The sequence below is a fragment of the Xiphophorus hellerii genome, chromosome 6 (genome assembly GCF_003331165.1).
Source record: "Xiphophorus hellerii strain 12219 chromosome 6, Xiphophorus_hellerii-4.1, whole genome shotgun sequence".
In the NCBI taxonomy this organism is placed as follows: domain Eukaryota; kingdom Metazoa; phylum Chordata; class Actinopteri; order Cyprinodontiformes; family Poeciliidae; genus Xiphophorus; species Xiphophorus hellerii.
Genome location: NC_045677.1, coordinates 26,261,800 through 26,274,722, shown reverse-complemented (window position 1 = coordinate 26,274,722; position 12,923 = coordinate 26,261,800). Strand labels below are relative to the sequence as shown.

The window sequence follows — 12,923 nt, the reverse complement described above, 5'->3', positions numbered from 1 at the left end:
AGCGAGTGCAGCACATACTACAGTTAAAATACAGTAAAGTTACTTTCTAATAATTCATACCAAGCTCTTTAGAATGAGACAAAAATTTTACGTTTTTAGGTTTTCCAAAGAATTCATCAAAGAAGCTAAGCAAAGCATTTCTGTCAGAAGTTTTGCAATAAGAGCAGAGCTGCTGATCCAGTTCCTGTCATCAGACTGATCGCTCTGATCAATTAAACGCGTGGCTGCTTTTGTGTGTTGCTTATTGTGGGGGTTGCTTTGCCCTTTAGACTGGACACAGACACGCAAACACAGATGTAATAGTTTGATCTGAGGTCAGACAAGCGTACGGAAGGTGGGTCCGCAACTCAATTTTCCTCATAACTTCATATCTCATGGACCCTGAATTTAATCAGAGTGGGAGTGTGGAGAGCTGTGATTTTATTTCTCTTTTTCTGTTTCAGTGAGCAGTCAGATCTGTGTGTGGGAGCTGAACATCACAGCGGTGACATTCTTGTACTTTTGTTTCTTAACTTTTTGGCCTTAAAGGCTCCAGAAAAAAAGATTTAAGGTCAAAGCAATTCAGATAATCCAGAGCAAATAAGGTACTCAGCTATTATATCTGACATTCTTAGGGTTGGGACATAACCAAAAAAGTCCGGATAAAAGTTGACAAACAATAAAATTGCACAAGCTTTTTCTTATCATCATTTAGCAATAAAAAATAATTTTGCTAACATTTTTTCCATTCCAAAAGGATCTTATTTTAAGGTGTGGAAATTTTTCTCCCACTATAAGGGAGTGTTGCGCATATGTGTGATGGCAATTTGACACAAATTTTGTTTAATTTGAAGAAGGTGAGTTGGCCAACTTCACTCAGGTGAGGGGTAACTCCTAAACATTTTACTTTAATGGTAAATAAAGATGTTCAGTCAATGTCCTTCAATTTTGTTGAAGGTTTTCAGGATCAGCTTTTAAAATTAATCTTTTTTTTATGTCAGGTTTCAAGTGAGCTTATATCATCAGAGCACCAGGATGGCCGAGTGGTTAAGGCGTTGGGCTTAAGCTCAAATGGACAGATGTCCTTGTGGGTTCGATCCCCACTCCTGTGGTAAATCTTCACCAGTTATCTCCTGAAAAGTGTTGAGGTCTAGAAGTAAACAGAACTAGAGGATATCGAGGTCTGAAATAATCTTTCAGAGGAACTAGTACATCACTTTAAAGTACCTTGCTGAAAATGTACTTGTTCAAGTGTTCTAAAATACTTGTTGGAAACTAGACCAAAAATAATTGTGTTTTTGCAATGAACATACTCCGCACCAGGATGGCCGAGTGGTTAAGGCGTTGGACTTAAGATCCAATGGACAGATGTCCTCGTGGGTTCGATCCCCACTCCTGGTATTTGATTAACTGTATCTAGTTCTTCTGGTAGGGGCAATGGGAACCAAAAGATGTTAAATATAGTACTAAAGCAACCTGGATAATGTTGTTGAAAGTTACTGAAGGTAAATTTTGAGCCTGCATTTATAATCTATATAGAGTTACTAGATAGTATGTGTAGAGGGGTAAACCTGAGTGAAATCAAACAAAATTGACGTTTGCTATTTTTTTAAAGATATTGATACATGTTTCAAGAAGTCATCGAACGTTAACTAGCTCCGCAACTTTAACAAAATCAAATGAATCTGGTGTCAATTAACTGTGTAAAAGTTAATTGAATTATAGCAATCAGGATGGCCGAGTGGTTAAAGTGTTGGACTTAAGCTCCAATGGACAGATGTCCTCATGGGTTTGAACCCAACTCCTGCTACCATCTTTAAAGGATAAACTATATTCCAGTCTTCCTAGCAGAGGCAGTTGAAACAAGACTGAATTTGAGTTAAAATAATTCTTGGACACTTATGATGGTCCACCTTCTTAAATTACATTAGTATTAGGGCTGGACAAGATAATTAACGCGATCTAAGTGTTTCATATGAGTCGATATATTATTGATTAATTTTATGTTTTAAAATGGTGGCGTGACCTTCTCTCCTGGCCTTTGTTTTATGTTTTTAAGTAGTTAGGAGGCACGGTGGGAAACCTGAAACTGCTGCTGCGCCAGCTACTCAGCAGGTTAGCAGCTGGGTTTGGATCAGAGTCCAGTGAATATTTTATATTATATATATTATATTCTATCAAACTATTGATTTTGATCACATGTTGGTCATGATATGAATTATTACTCATTGATTGTACATCAATAATTAGAAAGGAATTATAATTTTTCAGATAACATCAAAAATGAAGGCAAATACAATCGTATTAATTGATTTTGTGAATCGTTGTAACCAGGAGGAAATGTATCTCTAAGGTTTTCTGCCAAACCTTCCACTCTTCTGCTGGACAGTAAATAATTTTCCAGCAGAAGTAGTACATTAACTCTGTACCAAATATAAACAGAATCCATAACCATACTTCCCAGAAAATCATTGCAGCAAACACAGATTTGTGTTTACTGGAACCATCTGGAAAATCCCGTTCAAACTACAGACCGACAGGAAGCATTCTGGAGACCCTGACCTGTCGATGATGCCGCACATGTCGATCTGGAGTTGGCTGTAGTTTCCCAGAAGCCTTTGCTGCACCATGATGAGGTCGACTGGCTGGTTGTCCAAAGCGAGGAGACGCATGCAGCCCTGGAAAGTGTCGTGAGGGTTTTTACATTCCTGATTATAATCTTCAGCAGGACAACCTTGAAAAAGCAGCAGAGAGGAGATTAAAATGCAGCAGGAAAGATTATATCGATTAAACGTAATACGAGTAAATACCAAGTAAAATTATATACAAAACTAACATGAAATTAAATTGATAGACATGCTCTAAGTTGGAGTAACCCTCTGATTTGGTTCTTATCATGTTGAAGTTGATACCGTTCTAACAAGAGGAACTACTTTCTCCTTCTGTAGTCCATTAAATATGGAGAAGGAGATAGTGTTTAAACTTGTGAATCTGCATGTGCGAGATGATGAAGAGCTCCAAGGCAGATATAAGAATATGTCTGGACTAGAATCTTGCTTAGTGGGCGAAAATAGGACGGCCGTTTAGGCGGTGAAAAATGAAACAATGGAAGAACAGAGCGAACAAAAGGGTGGAATATGATAATAGGAAGGAAGCAGGAGAAAGAAAATTGGCTTAAAATTAAGAAAAGGAAGATTAAAAGGGAGAAAAATTAGGTAAACCTTTAACTTTAATAACTGTAAAAAGGGTACCAGTGGAAGCGTATCAGATATTCATGTTATTTAGCCCAAACCTTTGGGCTAAATACACCAAGTCAAAAGCACTGATATTCAAACCTAACCTGACTTAATATCACAAAAAAAAAAAAAAAAAAAATTCTACAAAACATTAATATTTTCAAGGTGACCTATTATGTTTCCTTGAACAGGTTGTAATAAGTTTATGAGCTAATTTTTTTTATCATTCTGACATAAAGAGATTTTAGTCTGGTCAGTTCTGCCTATTTTGAGATGTTTCAGGGCCTCTTGTCACTTTAAATCTAATTAAGCTGCTGCTGACCACGCTCCTTTACTCAACGTTTACACTCAGAAGCGCAATTATGCAACCGTACATCTTTGAAAAGGATTAGTAGAGCCTCCTGCACAATCAACAATAATACAGCAAGTGGTTTCTTAATGGTAAGGCAACAACAAAACACTTGTCATTTCCAGCAGCCATTGTACAGCGACATACCGCAGTACAACCAGCTGACCAAATGTGCAGGGGCTCACTTTCTGCTGCTAAGTAACAGGGCTGAGGTTGCTGGGTAACGGGGCAGTGCCCACAGATTGTTACTCAACAATCAGGAGGTTTTTGAAACGGCTTGTTATTCACACATCAAAAACCATTAACTTATTGCCAAAAAAAACGTTTGGGTATCACTAGATGGATGTGGTTCTATTTACTCTACATGATTATTAAATGACAAATACTGTACCTAATTAAAAATAAAATGTCTAAATATGCATCAACCGCCTGAGCAAACAGGCTAAATTTGTCATCAGTTGGAGTTGGGAGCCAAACAAAATCTACCTGAGAGACAGAAACTACAAGCACCAGGATGGCCGAGTGGTTAAGGCGTTGGACTTAAGATCCAATGGACAGATGTCCTTGTGGGTTCAAACCCCACTCCTGGTAAGCATCATGAGGAATAATGATGTTCAACTCAAACTTTAATTGCTCCCTGACTTACAAGAGAGGGTAGACTGCCTTAAATTTGTGGTAGGCTAAGTACTTTATGTTAATTTAGTGATGTATTTTATTTTAAAGGTCTGTTTGGGCATGTAGCTGGAAGTCAGCCATCTTGTTTAGCTCTCAGTATCAAGCTCTTCCATCCATCTGCATCATCACCACTGTCTGTAAGTTCTGCTTAATATTTAGGAGTAAAAGTTTAATTCAGACTTTTGTGAGAATGTTTAGTGTAAATGTTTGTTTTGATGAAGCCAGTGGGTTCATGTTGGTTTACTGGGATACAGATGAGCCTTTGGTAATGATGCTAAGCTAGTACTAGCTTTTCTTTCTTTTTTTTTTTTTTTTTTTTTACATATTTACTCCTGGAGCATAAACAATGAACAATTTGTTCAATTTAAAAGCAACAAATCATTTTGAAAAATGGTAAAATATTGTTTGTGACTGATTCATCAGCTTTCAAAGTGTTTTCATGCATTCTCTTTGCAGCATTTTATTAAATGTTTTAAGTTCATTGGCTGCAGCTTAGTAGCAGCGGTAGTTTCTTCTCAAGTGAAATATTGACTAACAACTTCAAACTGTACGAAAGACAAAAAGGAAAAAATCTGTATGATTGCATATTGATAGATAGGAGAATATGTTAATATTTAACATATTAGGTCAGATGTAAAAAAACTTTTTCAAAAGCTTAATAAAAAACATATCAGAGAGGAAAAATGAAAACAGTACAAATTGTTAATTATGTTTGCTTTCATTTAACATACATAAGAAGATGTGCATCACATTTTCAGGAAAATAAAGATTATTTAGCTTGCTATATTTATATCTGTGTTGATAACCATCACTAATTTGTAAAGGAAAAACTAAAACATTTCTTATTTGGTAACTTTGCCTTTGCTGTAGAGTGTCTTGTTTATATTTTTATCTTTGTATGTGAATATGAATGTTTCCATTTGTGTTTTACTTACCTGAATACAATCTAATAGTGAACACAATTCTATTCTATTGTAAGGAACATCAGAAATATGAGCGCTCTCTTTTTAAGAGTGAAATATAAACAGCAGCAGGATTCAGGTTTGGGTTTGGTCGGTTCCCGCAGTGTTTCACATTTACCTCCAAAGAAGATCTGGTTTGACACCAAGACAGGAAACGAGGGAGATGTGTGAGCGACGCCAGTTTCCTGTTTGTCCACAGAGATGGTGAGGCGGCCGGGCCTGGAGGTCAGATCCACCGAATGCCACTGACCATCATTCAACCCAGATCCTAGGAAAAATACACAAGGGCAAATATCGATGGTACGGATTTTAATGCATGCATGACAGCTGCCTGAATTTTAGTTTTTTTAAAAACTGAGATGTGATATTTTGTGTTTTTACAGTGCAGTCCAATCGCTTCAGAGGAGGAAATACATGGAAGTTCGTGGTTATAAAGTGACAAAATGTGAAAAAGTTGATGCATCCTGCAGACTGACCGGCGCTGAGCTCCAGCAGCGCTCTGCCTCCTCTCTGGATGTGCAGGCGGAGTCTCGCCTCCGCCAGGTACAGCCACACCTCACCTCCTTGACTTGTTAGGTCAAAGGTGAGCAGGAGCCCAGCCTTGTTCCACGTCCTGAACTGAAACCCTACGGACATCCCAGATGACGTGGACGGCATCGTCCACGGCAACCGGAGGAAGCTGTTGGGTCCCGGGAACGTCGCGGCAACGTGAACTGGCTCGGCACAAGAAAAGGTCACGTTGCCCTGACAGTAAAGAATAAAAACTGATTACTGAAGGGATAAAACAACAGAAAACATGAATATTAATCAGCTGCAGGGGGCGTGTCTCATCAGCGAGTCTCCTTGAGAACAGAAGCACAAACTGAAACGTTTCATCGGCGGCGGGGCGGAGTGTGTGGACTCGGCCGTCACTTCATTGCAGTCCATTGTTCTGAGGCGTAATGACACAGCAGCCGCCGCTAAAGCTGCAGCGGTAATATATTACTGCGCCGGCTCTCTGCTGGGAATATCACCCAGCTATCTTTATAATGCTCTGGAAACAGAGATGACATCTAAAAGCCCTTTGTAGAGCTGTTAAAGTGATATATGGACGCGTGTGCTGCAGAATGCATCATCACGGCAAAATATAAAGTAAAAATTGGACCATAAAAACCCGGCGAAGCTACTCACCTCTCACTAAACCTGCAGAATGGCATGCACTTCTGCATGTTAGCACCTATGAGGGTTCTGCATTAGAGGTGTGTCTTAAATTAGGCAGTAACTGAGTTAACACGCCATCACTGAGAGAGCAACAGCTTCTGTCAGGAATAATGCTGCTCTGCACTTTGAAAGGAAAAGCAGCTCACACTTACTGCTGCTGCTGCTCCCTGTTTTTCTGCCATTAACACAGAAACAGAGAGTTTGAACCAGCTAACAGCTGCACTGTAAAACATTTGAAGGTGGTTTAACTTGAAAGTGAAGGTGCTGCCTTGGAAATAAAGTCAACAGGAAAATTTTGGTTTTTACTCAGAAATTAGTTAATAAATTTGATTTAACTGCAAGGCAAGTCATGTAAACATTGTTTGTTTTTTAGTTCTGGAAGCTCATGTCCACTGGAATGGACATGGTACATTTCTGGGTTTAAATTAATAAACTTGAATGATTCTTGCTAGTAGCTGCGTTTCCCTTACAAATATGTGCAAAACTTTGTCTATATTCCACTAATGTTGAAAAATCACAATCTCGCAACTGTAATGTTTCCATAAATTAAGAAATTAGACGTTAATAAGTTTGTTCAAGTCACCAAAACTTATGTTGTTCCATCATCCTCCTAGCACTTCCCGTTTCTTATTCGGCCAGTAGTAACATCCGGTTTTTGATCATGTGACTTGTATGATTTGAAGAAAGTGTTTCCATTGCTGTTTTGCGAAATATACTAATTTTGCTACAGACAAGAAACTACCTCATCCTAACACTAACTTAAAAACCTTCATTTGTTCAACTCTTGGAGATTTGAAAAAGTTAACACAACTTACTCCTGTGAGTGTATCTTTCGAAAAGACAAACATTTAAGTTCAAAATCTGAAACTTAAACAGAAGTTAGATGCAGCTCAAATGTTTAACAAAGTGCAGTTGTTCCTGAAAATATCTGGAAATCAGTCGGTGTCGAGTTTTTGTTTTTTGCTGAAAACAACTGAAGGAACAAGGAGAGCCTCGTTTCATGTGCTGACTCTGTGAAGAGTCATTTTCAGCCTGTATTATTTATTTTCAGAAGGTTCGGTTGCTGCGATTGATTCTTTCTGCCTTCACTGTCTGTTATGAAAGCTCAGCGCTCAGGGAGTTGAGGAGATGAACATCAAAGCTGCCTCTACAGATGGTTTATATGTGATGTGTCCGCCTCACAACAGAGAAATAAAACTTTATCTCCTTCTAAAAGATGGAGATCTGGATTAATCACTGCAAAAACACAAAATCTTATCAAGTCATTTTGGTATAAATTCAAGTGCACTTGAAATAAGACAAAACTAACTTACAAGTAGGGCTGTTGTAAATTATTAATTTAGGACTGAATGTAAAAATTGTACATTATGCTAGTAGCACTTAGCTTTCGTCAACAACTCATAGGCGTTGCGTAACACAAATAATCACCGAGTCAGAACAGGGTGTGCTAAAAAATAAAACATAATTTAACGAAGCTTCAAGGCAGGTAATTTTCCTTGAGGAATTTTAATAATCGAGGTACTTGAATCATTCGAGGAATCGTTATAGCTATACTTGCAAGAAATAAGAGCTTGTTTTAGGTCAGTATTTCCTTAATATTAATAAAAAAGTACTTGCTGCACTGGCAGATTATTTCACCAAAAATTCTTGGTATTATTTTGTGTTTTTGCAGTGAAGATGTCAGCAAACTTGACTAACTTTGTTAGTACTCATTTACATGTAATTGAGTATTTTTTAATGTTGTGACACTAGGGTTAATAAATCTTCAAGATTTTTCATGGCAATATTCCAAACTTTTCCACAATTCTAGAATCCCTAATACAAAATTACAGCATCAATAAATAAAGTAATTTTCTCCAACATCTATAAGATTCCAGTTTTTAGTTATTTTAAATTTTTAAGATATTTTATAATAACTGTATTCACTGTTGTTGCATTATTTTCCGATGGCAGGAAAATTCTCTTTGGATAAAAAAGTTATCTAGTTGTGATAGTTTTCTGATGGGAAATGCTTTGATTATAGGTTAATAAATTTCAATCTTTTTAAATTAGTCCCTCACTTTCTCCATCTTTTGGCCTGGTTCATCCATTTTTGTGGTCCTACAGTAGTGTCAGAGAAAAAATTAACCAACTAAACTGACTAGAATAAACAAATTTTTCATTTTTACCACAAAAGTATATTTCAGTTTTGATCACAAACTCCCAATTTAAGCAACAAGGTCAAATAAAAACAGAACAAACATGAATAAGATCCTCTCCAGCAGCGAATGGACTCAATATGTAACCTTTGGTTTCAGAAAAATAGCACAAAAATGTCTCTAGGAGCAAAAACAAAAACTAGCTGGTACTAAATTAAGAGACACTGAAGACAAAAAAACACTGGATTTAAACTGTAATCAGATAATAAGATTAAAAAAAGGTCTGATTATCTGATTATCAGAAGAAAATGTCCTTGTGTTGGACGTGTCCCCTGTGTTGGATGTCTGTAACCTGTGTTGGATGTCTGTCCAGTGTGTTGGATGTCTGTCCCCTGTGTTGGATGTCTGTAACCTGTGTTGGATGTCTGTCCCCTGTGTTGGATGTCTGTAACCTGTGTAGGATGTCTGTCCCCTGTGTTGGACGTCTGTCCCCTGTGTTGGATGTCTGTCCAGTGTGTTGGATGTCTGTCCCCTGTGTTGGACATCTGTCCCCTGTGTTGGACGTCTGTCCCCTGTGTTGGACGTCTGTCCCCTGTGTTGGACGTCTGTAACCTGTGTTGGACGTCTGTAACCTGTGTTGGACGTCTGTAACCTGTGTTGGATGTCTGTCCCCTGTGTTGGACATCTGTCCCCTGTGTTGGACGTCTGTCCCCTGTGTTGGACGTGTCCCCTGTGTTAGACGTCTGTCCCCTGTGTTGAACGTCTGTAACCTGTGTTGGACGTCTGTAACCTGTGTTGGACGTCTGTCCCCTGTGTTGGATGTCTGTCCCCTGTGTTGGACGTCTGTTGAGTGTGTTGGAGGTCTGTCCAGTGTGTTGGATGTCTGTCCCGTGTTGGACATCTGTAACCTGTGTTGGACGTGTCCCCTGTGTTAGATGTCTGTCCCCTGTGTTGGACGTCTGTGCCCTGTGTTGGACGTATGTCCCCTGTGTTGGATGTCTGTAACCTGTGTTGGACGTCTGTAACCTGTGTTGGACGTCTATCCCCTGTGTTGGACGTCTGTCGAGTGTGTTGGACGTCTGTCGAGTGTGTTGGACGTCTGTAACCTGTGTTGGACGTGTGTCCCCTGTGTTGGACATCTGTAACCTGTGTTGGACGTGTGTCCCCTGTGTTGGACGTCTATCCCCTGTGTTGGACGTCTGTCGAGTGTGTTGGGCGTCTGTCGAGTGTGTTGGATGTCTGTAACCTGTGTAGGACGTCTGTAACCTGTGTTGGATGTCTGTCCCCTGTGTTGGACGTCTGTCCCCTGTGTTGGATGTCTGTCCAGTGTGTTGGATGTCTGTCCCCTGTGTTGGACATCTGTCCCCTGTGTTGGACGTCTGTCCCCTGTGTTGGACGTCTGTCCCCTGTGTTGGACGTCTGTAACCTGTGTTGGACGTCTGTAACCTGTGTTGGATGTCTGTCCCCTGTGTTGGACATCTGTCCCCTGTGTTGGACGTCTGTCCCCTGTGTTGAACGTCTGTAACCTGTGTTGGACGTCTGTAACCTGTGTTGGACGTCTGTAACCTGTGTTGGATGTCTGTCCCCTGTGTTGGACGTCTGTTGAGTGTGTTGGAGGTCTGTCCAGTGTGTTGGATGTCTGTCCCGTGTTGGACATCTGTAACCTGTGTTGGACGTGTCCCCTGTGTTAGATGTCTGTCCCCTGTGTTGGACGTCTGTGCCCTGTGTTGGACGTATGTCCCCTGTGTTGGATGTCTGTAACCTGTGTTGGACGTCTGTAACCTGTGTTGGACGTCTATCCCCTGTGTTGGACGTCTGTCGAGTGTGTTGGACGTCTGTCGAGTGTGTTGGACGTCTGTAACCTGTGTTGGACGTGTGTCCCCTGTGTTGGACATCTGTAACCTGTGTTGGACGTGTGTCCCCTGTGTTGGACGTCTATCCCCTGTGTTGGACGTCTGTCGAGTGTGTTGGGCGTCTGTCGAGTGTGTTGGACGTCTGTAACCTGTGTTGGACGTGTGTCCCCTGTGTTGGATATCTGTAACCTGTGTTGGACATCTGTAACCTGTGTTGGACGTCTGTCCCCTGTGTTGGACGTCTATCCCCTGTGTTGGACGTCTGTCGAGTGTGTTGGACATCTGTAACCTGTGTTGGACGTGTGTCCCTTGTGTCGGACGTCTGTAACCTGTGTAGGACGTCTGTCTACACAGGTCTTTCTCTTCCATACTGGATGGATGGATTTATATAAAAGAAGAAACGAACTAAGAATCAAAAAGTTTCATATAGAAATGAGTTATTTAACAAGCAGCAACACTTCAAAACTGAAAAAGTGACTAGAAGAATTAAATGAAGGCCAGTCTGATGGAAACATTGATGTGTGGAGGGTTAAAATAAAAATAAAATTAGAGATTTTTTAAATAAAGTGTACTTAATAATAAAAACTATACATATTGTACTGCTTTTTAATACTTTCATACATAAATTATTGTGTGGAGATCTGGGGAAACTTTTATAAAACCAACACAAAACCTTACGCTTAGAACTATGATTATTTTGACACAACTTTTTATGATGTAGTAGAGCCCAGAACAGCACTGACTATATAGAAAGTCTTTAATAAAATCTTCCAAGGTGTATAAAAAGTGGTTTAAACAAACTATGAATTAGGAGAGAAGGATTTATTTTAAAAAAAAAAAACAAATATCAGGACAAATATTGAAAAAAATTGTACTTCAGTTAGAGGGATTCAGGTGTAGAATAATTGTGAGGAGTTAAAACTGTTTTTCACTCTTAAAATTATAAAAAAAAGTTATAGAAATAAACTACTAAACAAATGCAATAAAGTTTGTTGGTTTTCTTTTAGGAGGTTGTATGCAGATCTAGCTGGAATTCCTTGAGATGTTTTAGAAAATATACAGTAGAGCTTCTGCTGCTTTATGTAAAAAAAGTGAAATAATAAGTTTGTTTCTATTTTCATTTTTTTTCAGTGCACACTTTGTGTTCTTGTCACTGGCAGGAATTTAAGTATTGTTTATCTGTTTCTATACTAGCACCGTCTTGTATTTTTTTTCAGCATTGTTTTCTTTATTTTGGAAAATAAATAAACGTAAACTTTACCTACCTTCATGCTAACCTGCTGGTCGTTGTTTTTAGCTAGTTCTGTTACGTTAACACCGTTGTACATCAGGTTTTCCAGGCAGCCTTGGAAGTTTTTCCTGGTGGCGCCTGGATTCTGCGACGCTCCTACAATCAGCTGAACATAATGTGGATTTAGTGAGTTTAAATCAGGTTTATGTGGATGTTTCCTGGTTCCTACGCACCAGTTTGACGTCCCAGAGGCTGAACTCTTCAGCGGTTTGGACCGTCTGTGTGTGTTTGTCCACAGTGAGGTTGAGTTGGGAGTTTCTCTGTCTCAGGATGACGAGGTGCCAGTGCTGGTCGTCCAGCAGGCTGCCGAGGGACATCAGCCGACGGGGCTCAGAGGACGAAGAGGTGACTGGAAAAAACAGAGCACCAAAAAAGAGGATAGAAACCATGTGGTGAGGAGAATGTGGGAAAACCACATTATGAGCCACACACTGACAACTGAATCTTTTTATTTATTTAACTTAAAGTTTTACAGTCTGACAATTTAAAGTCAAATTGTAGCTTCGGAGAACAAGTTTCACTCTTTTCACTGTAAGTAAATAAAAAGTTAGTTGCGCTAACTCTAAAGCGCTAATTATAGCATTAGTTCCACTAAAGCTAAAGTGCTATGCTAACATGCTATCTACAGACGTAATGTTGAAGCTCTAAACTGCTACAGTCTAATAAGTTTTACCCCCTTCAAAATACATACCGGTATATATATATAAAATACATGAATATAAATGTCTAACTACTAAAAAGGATTCTTAACAGTCGAAAAACGAAACTTCAACATAGATATCAAACTTTATTCAATTGACATGTTACAAAACAGCAAAGCAAATTAATGCTTTAGAAATTAAATTTGGGGAAACTAAGTGTGCTAAACATTAGAATTAGCAAAGGTGCTAAAAGAAATATTAGCTTCGCTATTAGCACGTCACCGCTAACTGTAACTCTTAACGTAAATGCTGAGCTTAGCTGGTAAAAATAAAAATGACTTATTTTTATGGGGTTTTTTTCATTTCCATTATTTTATTGATTAACATCTTTTGAATGAAAATTTGCTTGAGATGTTTAACTGAAAAAGTCTTGTTACATAGTAAATAATACTATTTTTACTTGAGCGTGTGAAACCAAACTCAAATTCTGATTTATTTTTATGTTTTGATCCACTTTTTCTCGTGTTATTTAGTCCTATTAGGCATAAAAGTAAAAATTATAACTTTACTTTTTTTTTTTTTTTTTCAGGTTTCCATCC

At 38.9% G+C, this 12,923-nt stretch overlaps 1 protein-coding gene and 2 non-coding genes across 3 annotated transcripts in view; 2 read left to right on the top strand and 1 right to left on the bottom strand.

Moving 5' to 3' along the window:
- The window catches only part of LOC116722037 (contactin-associated protein-like 4), a 102,311-nt gene that overhangs the window by 36,940 nt on the left and 52,448 nt on the right, over positions 1-12,923 (bottom strand). The window contains exons 6-10 of the mRNA XM_032566120.1: positions 11,857-12,032; positions 11,658-11,789; positions 5,678-5,945; positions 5,320-5,469; positions 2,542-2,713 (exon numbers count right to left, since the gene is read on the bottom strand). Of these exons, the coding sequence (XP_032422011.1) occupies positions 2,542-2,713; positions 5,320-5,469; positions 5,678-5,945; positions 11,658-11,789; positions 11,857-12,032 (898 nt within the window). The remainder of the gene's footprint in view (positions 1-2,541; positions 2,714-5,319; positions 5,470-5,677; positions 5,946-11,657; positions 11,790-11,856; positions 12,033-12,923) is intronic.
- Positions 1,298-1,380, top strand: trnal-uaa (transfer RNA leucine (anticodon UAA)). The gene has a single exon. It is a non-coding gene; the product is annotated as a tRNA-Leu (tRNA).
- Positions 4,073-4,155, top strand: trnal-uaa (transfer RNA leucine (anticodon UAA)). The gene has a single exon. It is a non-coding gene; the product is annotated as a tRNA-Leu (tRNA).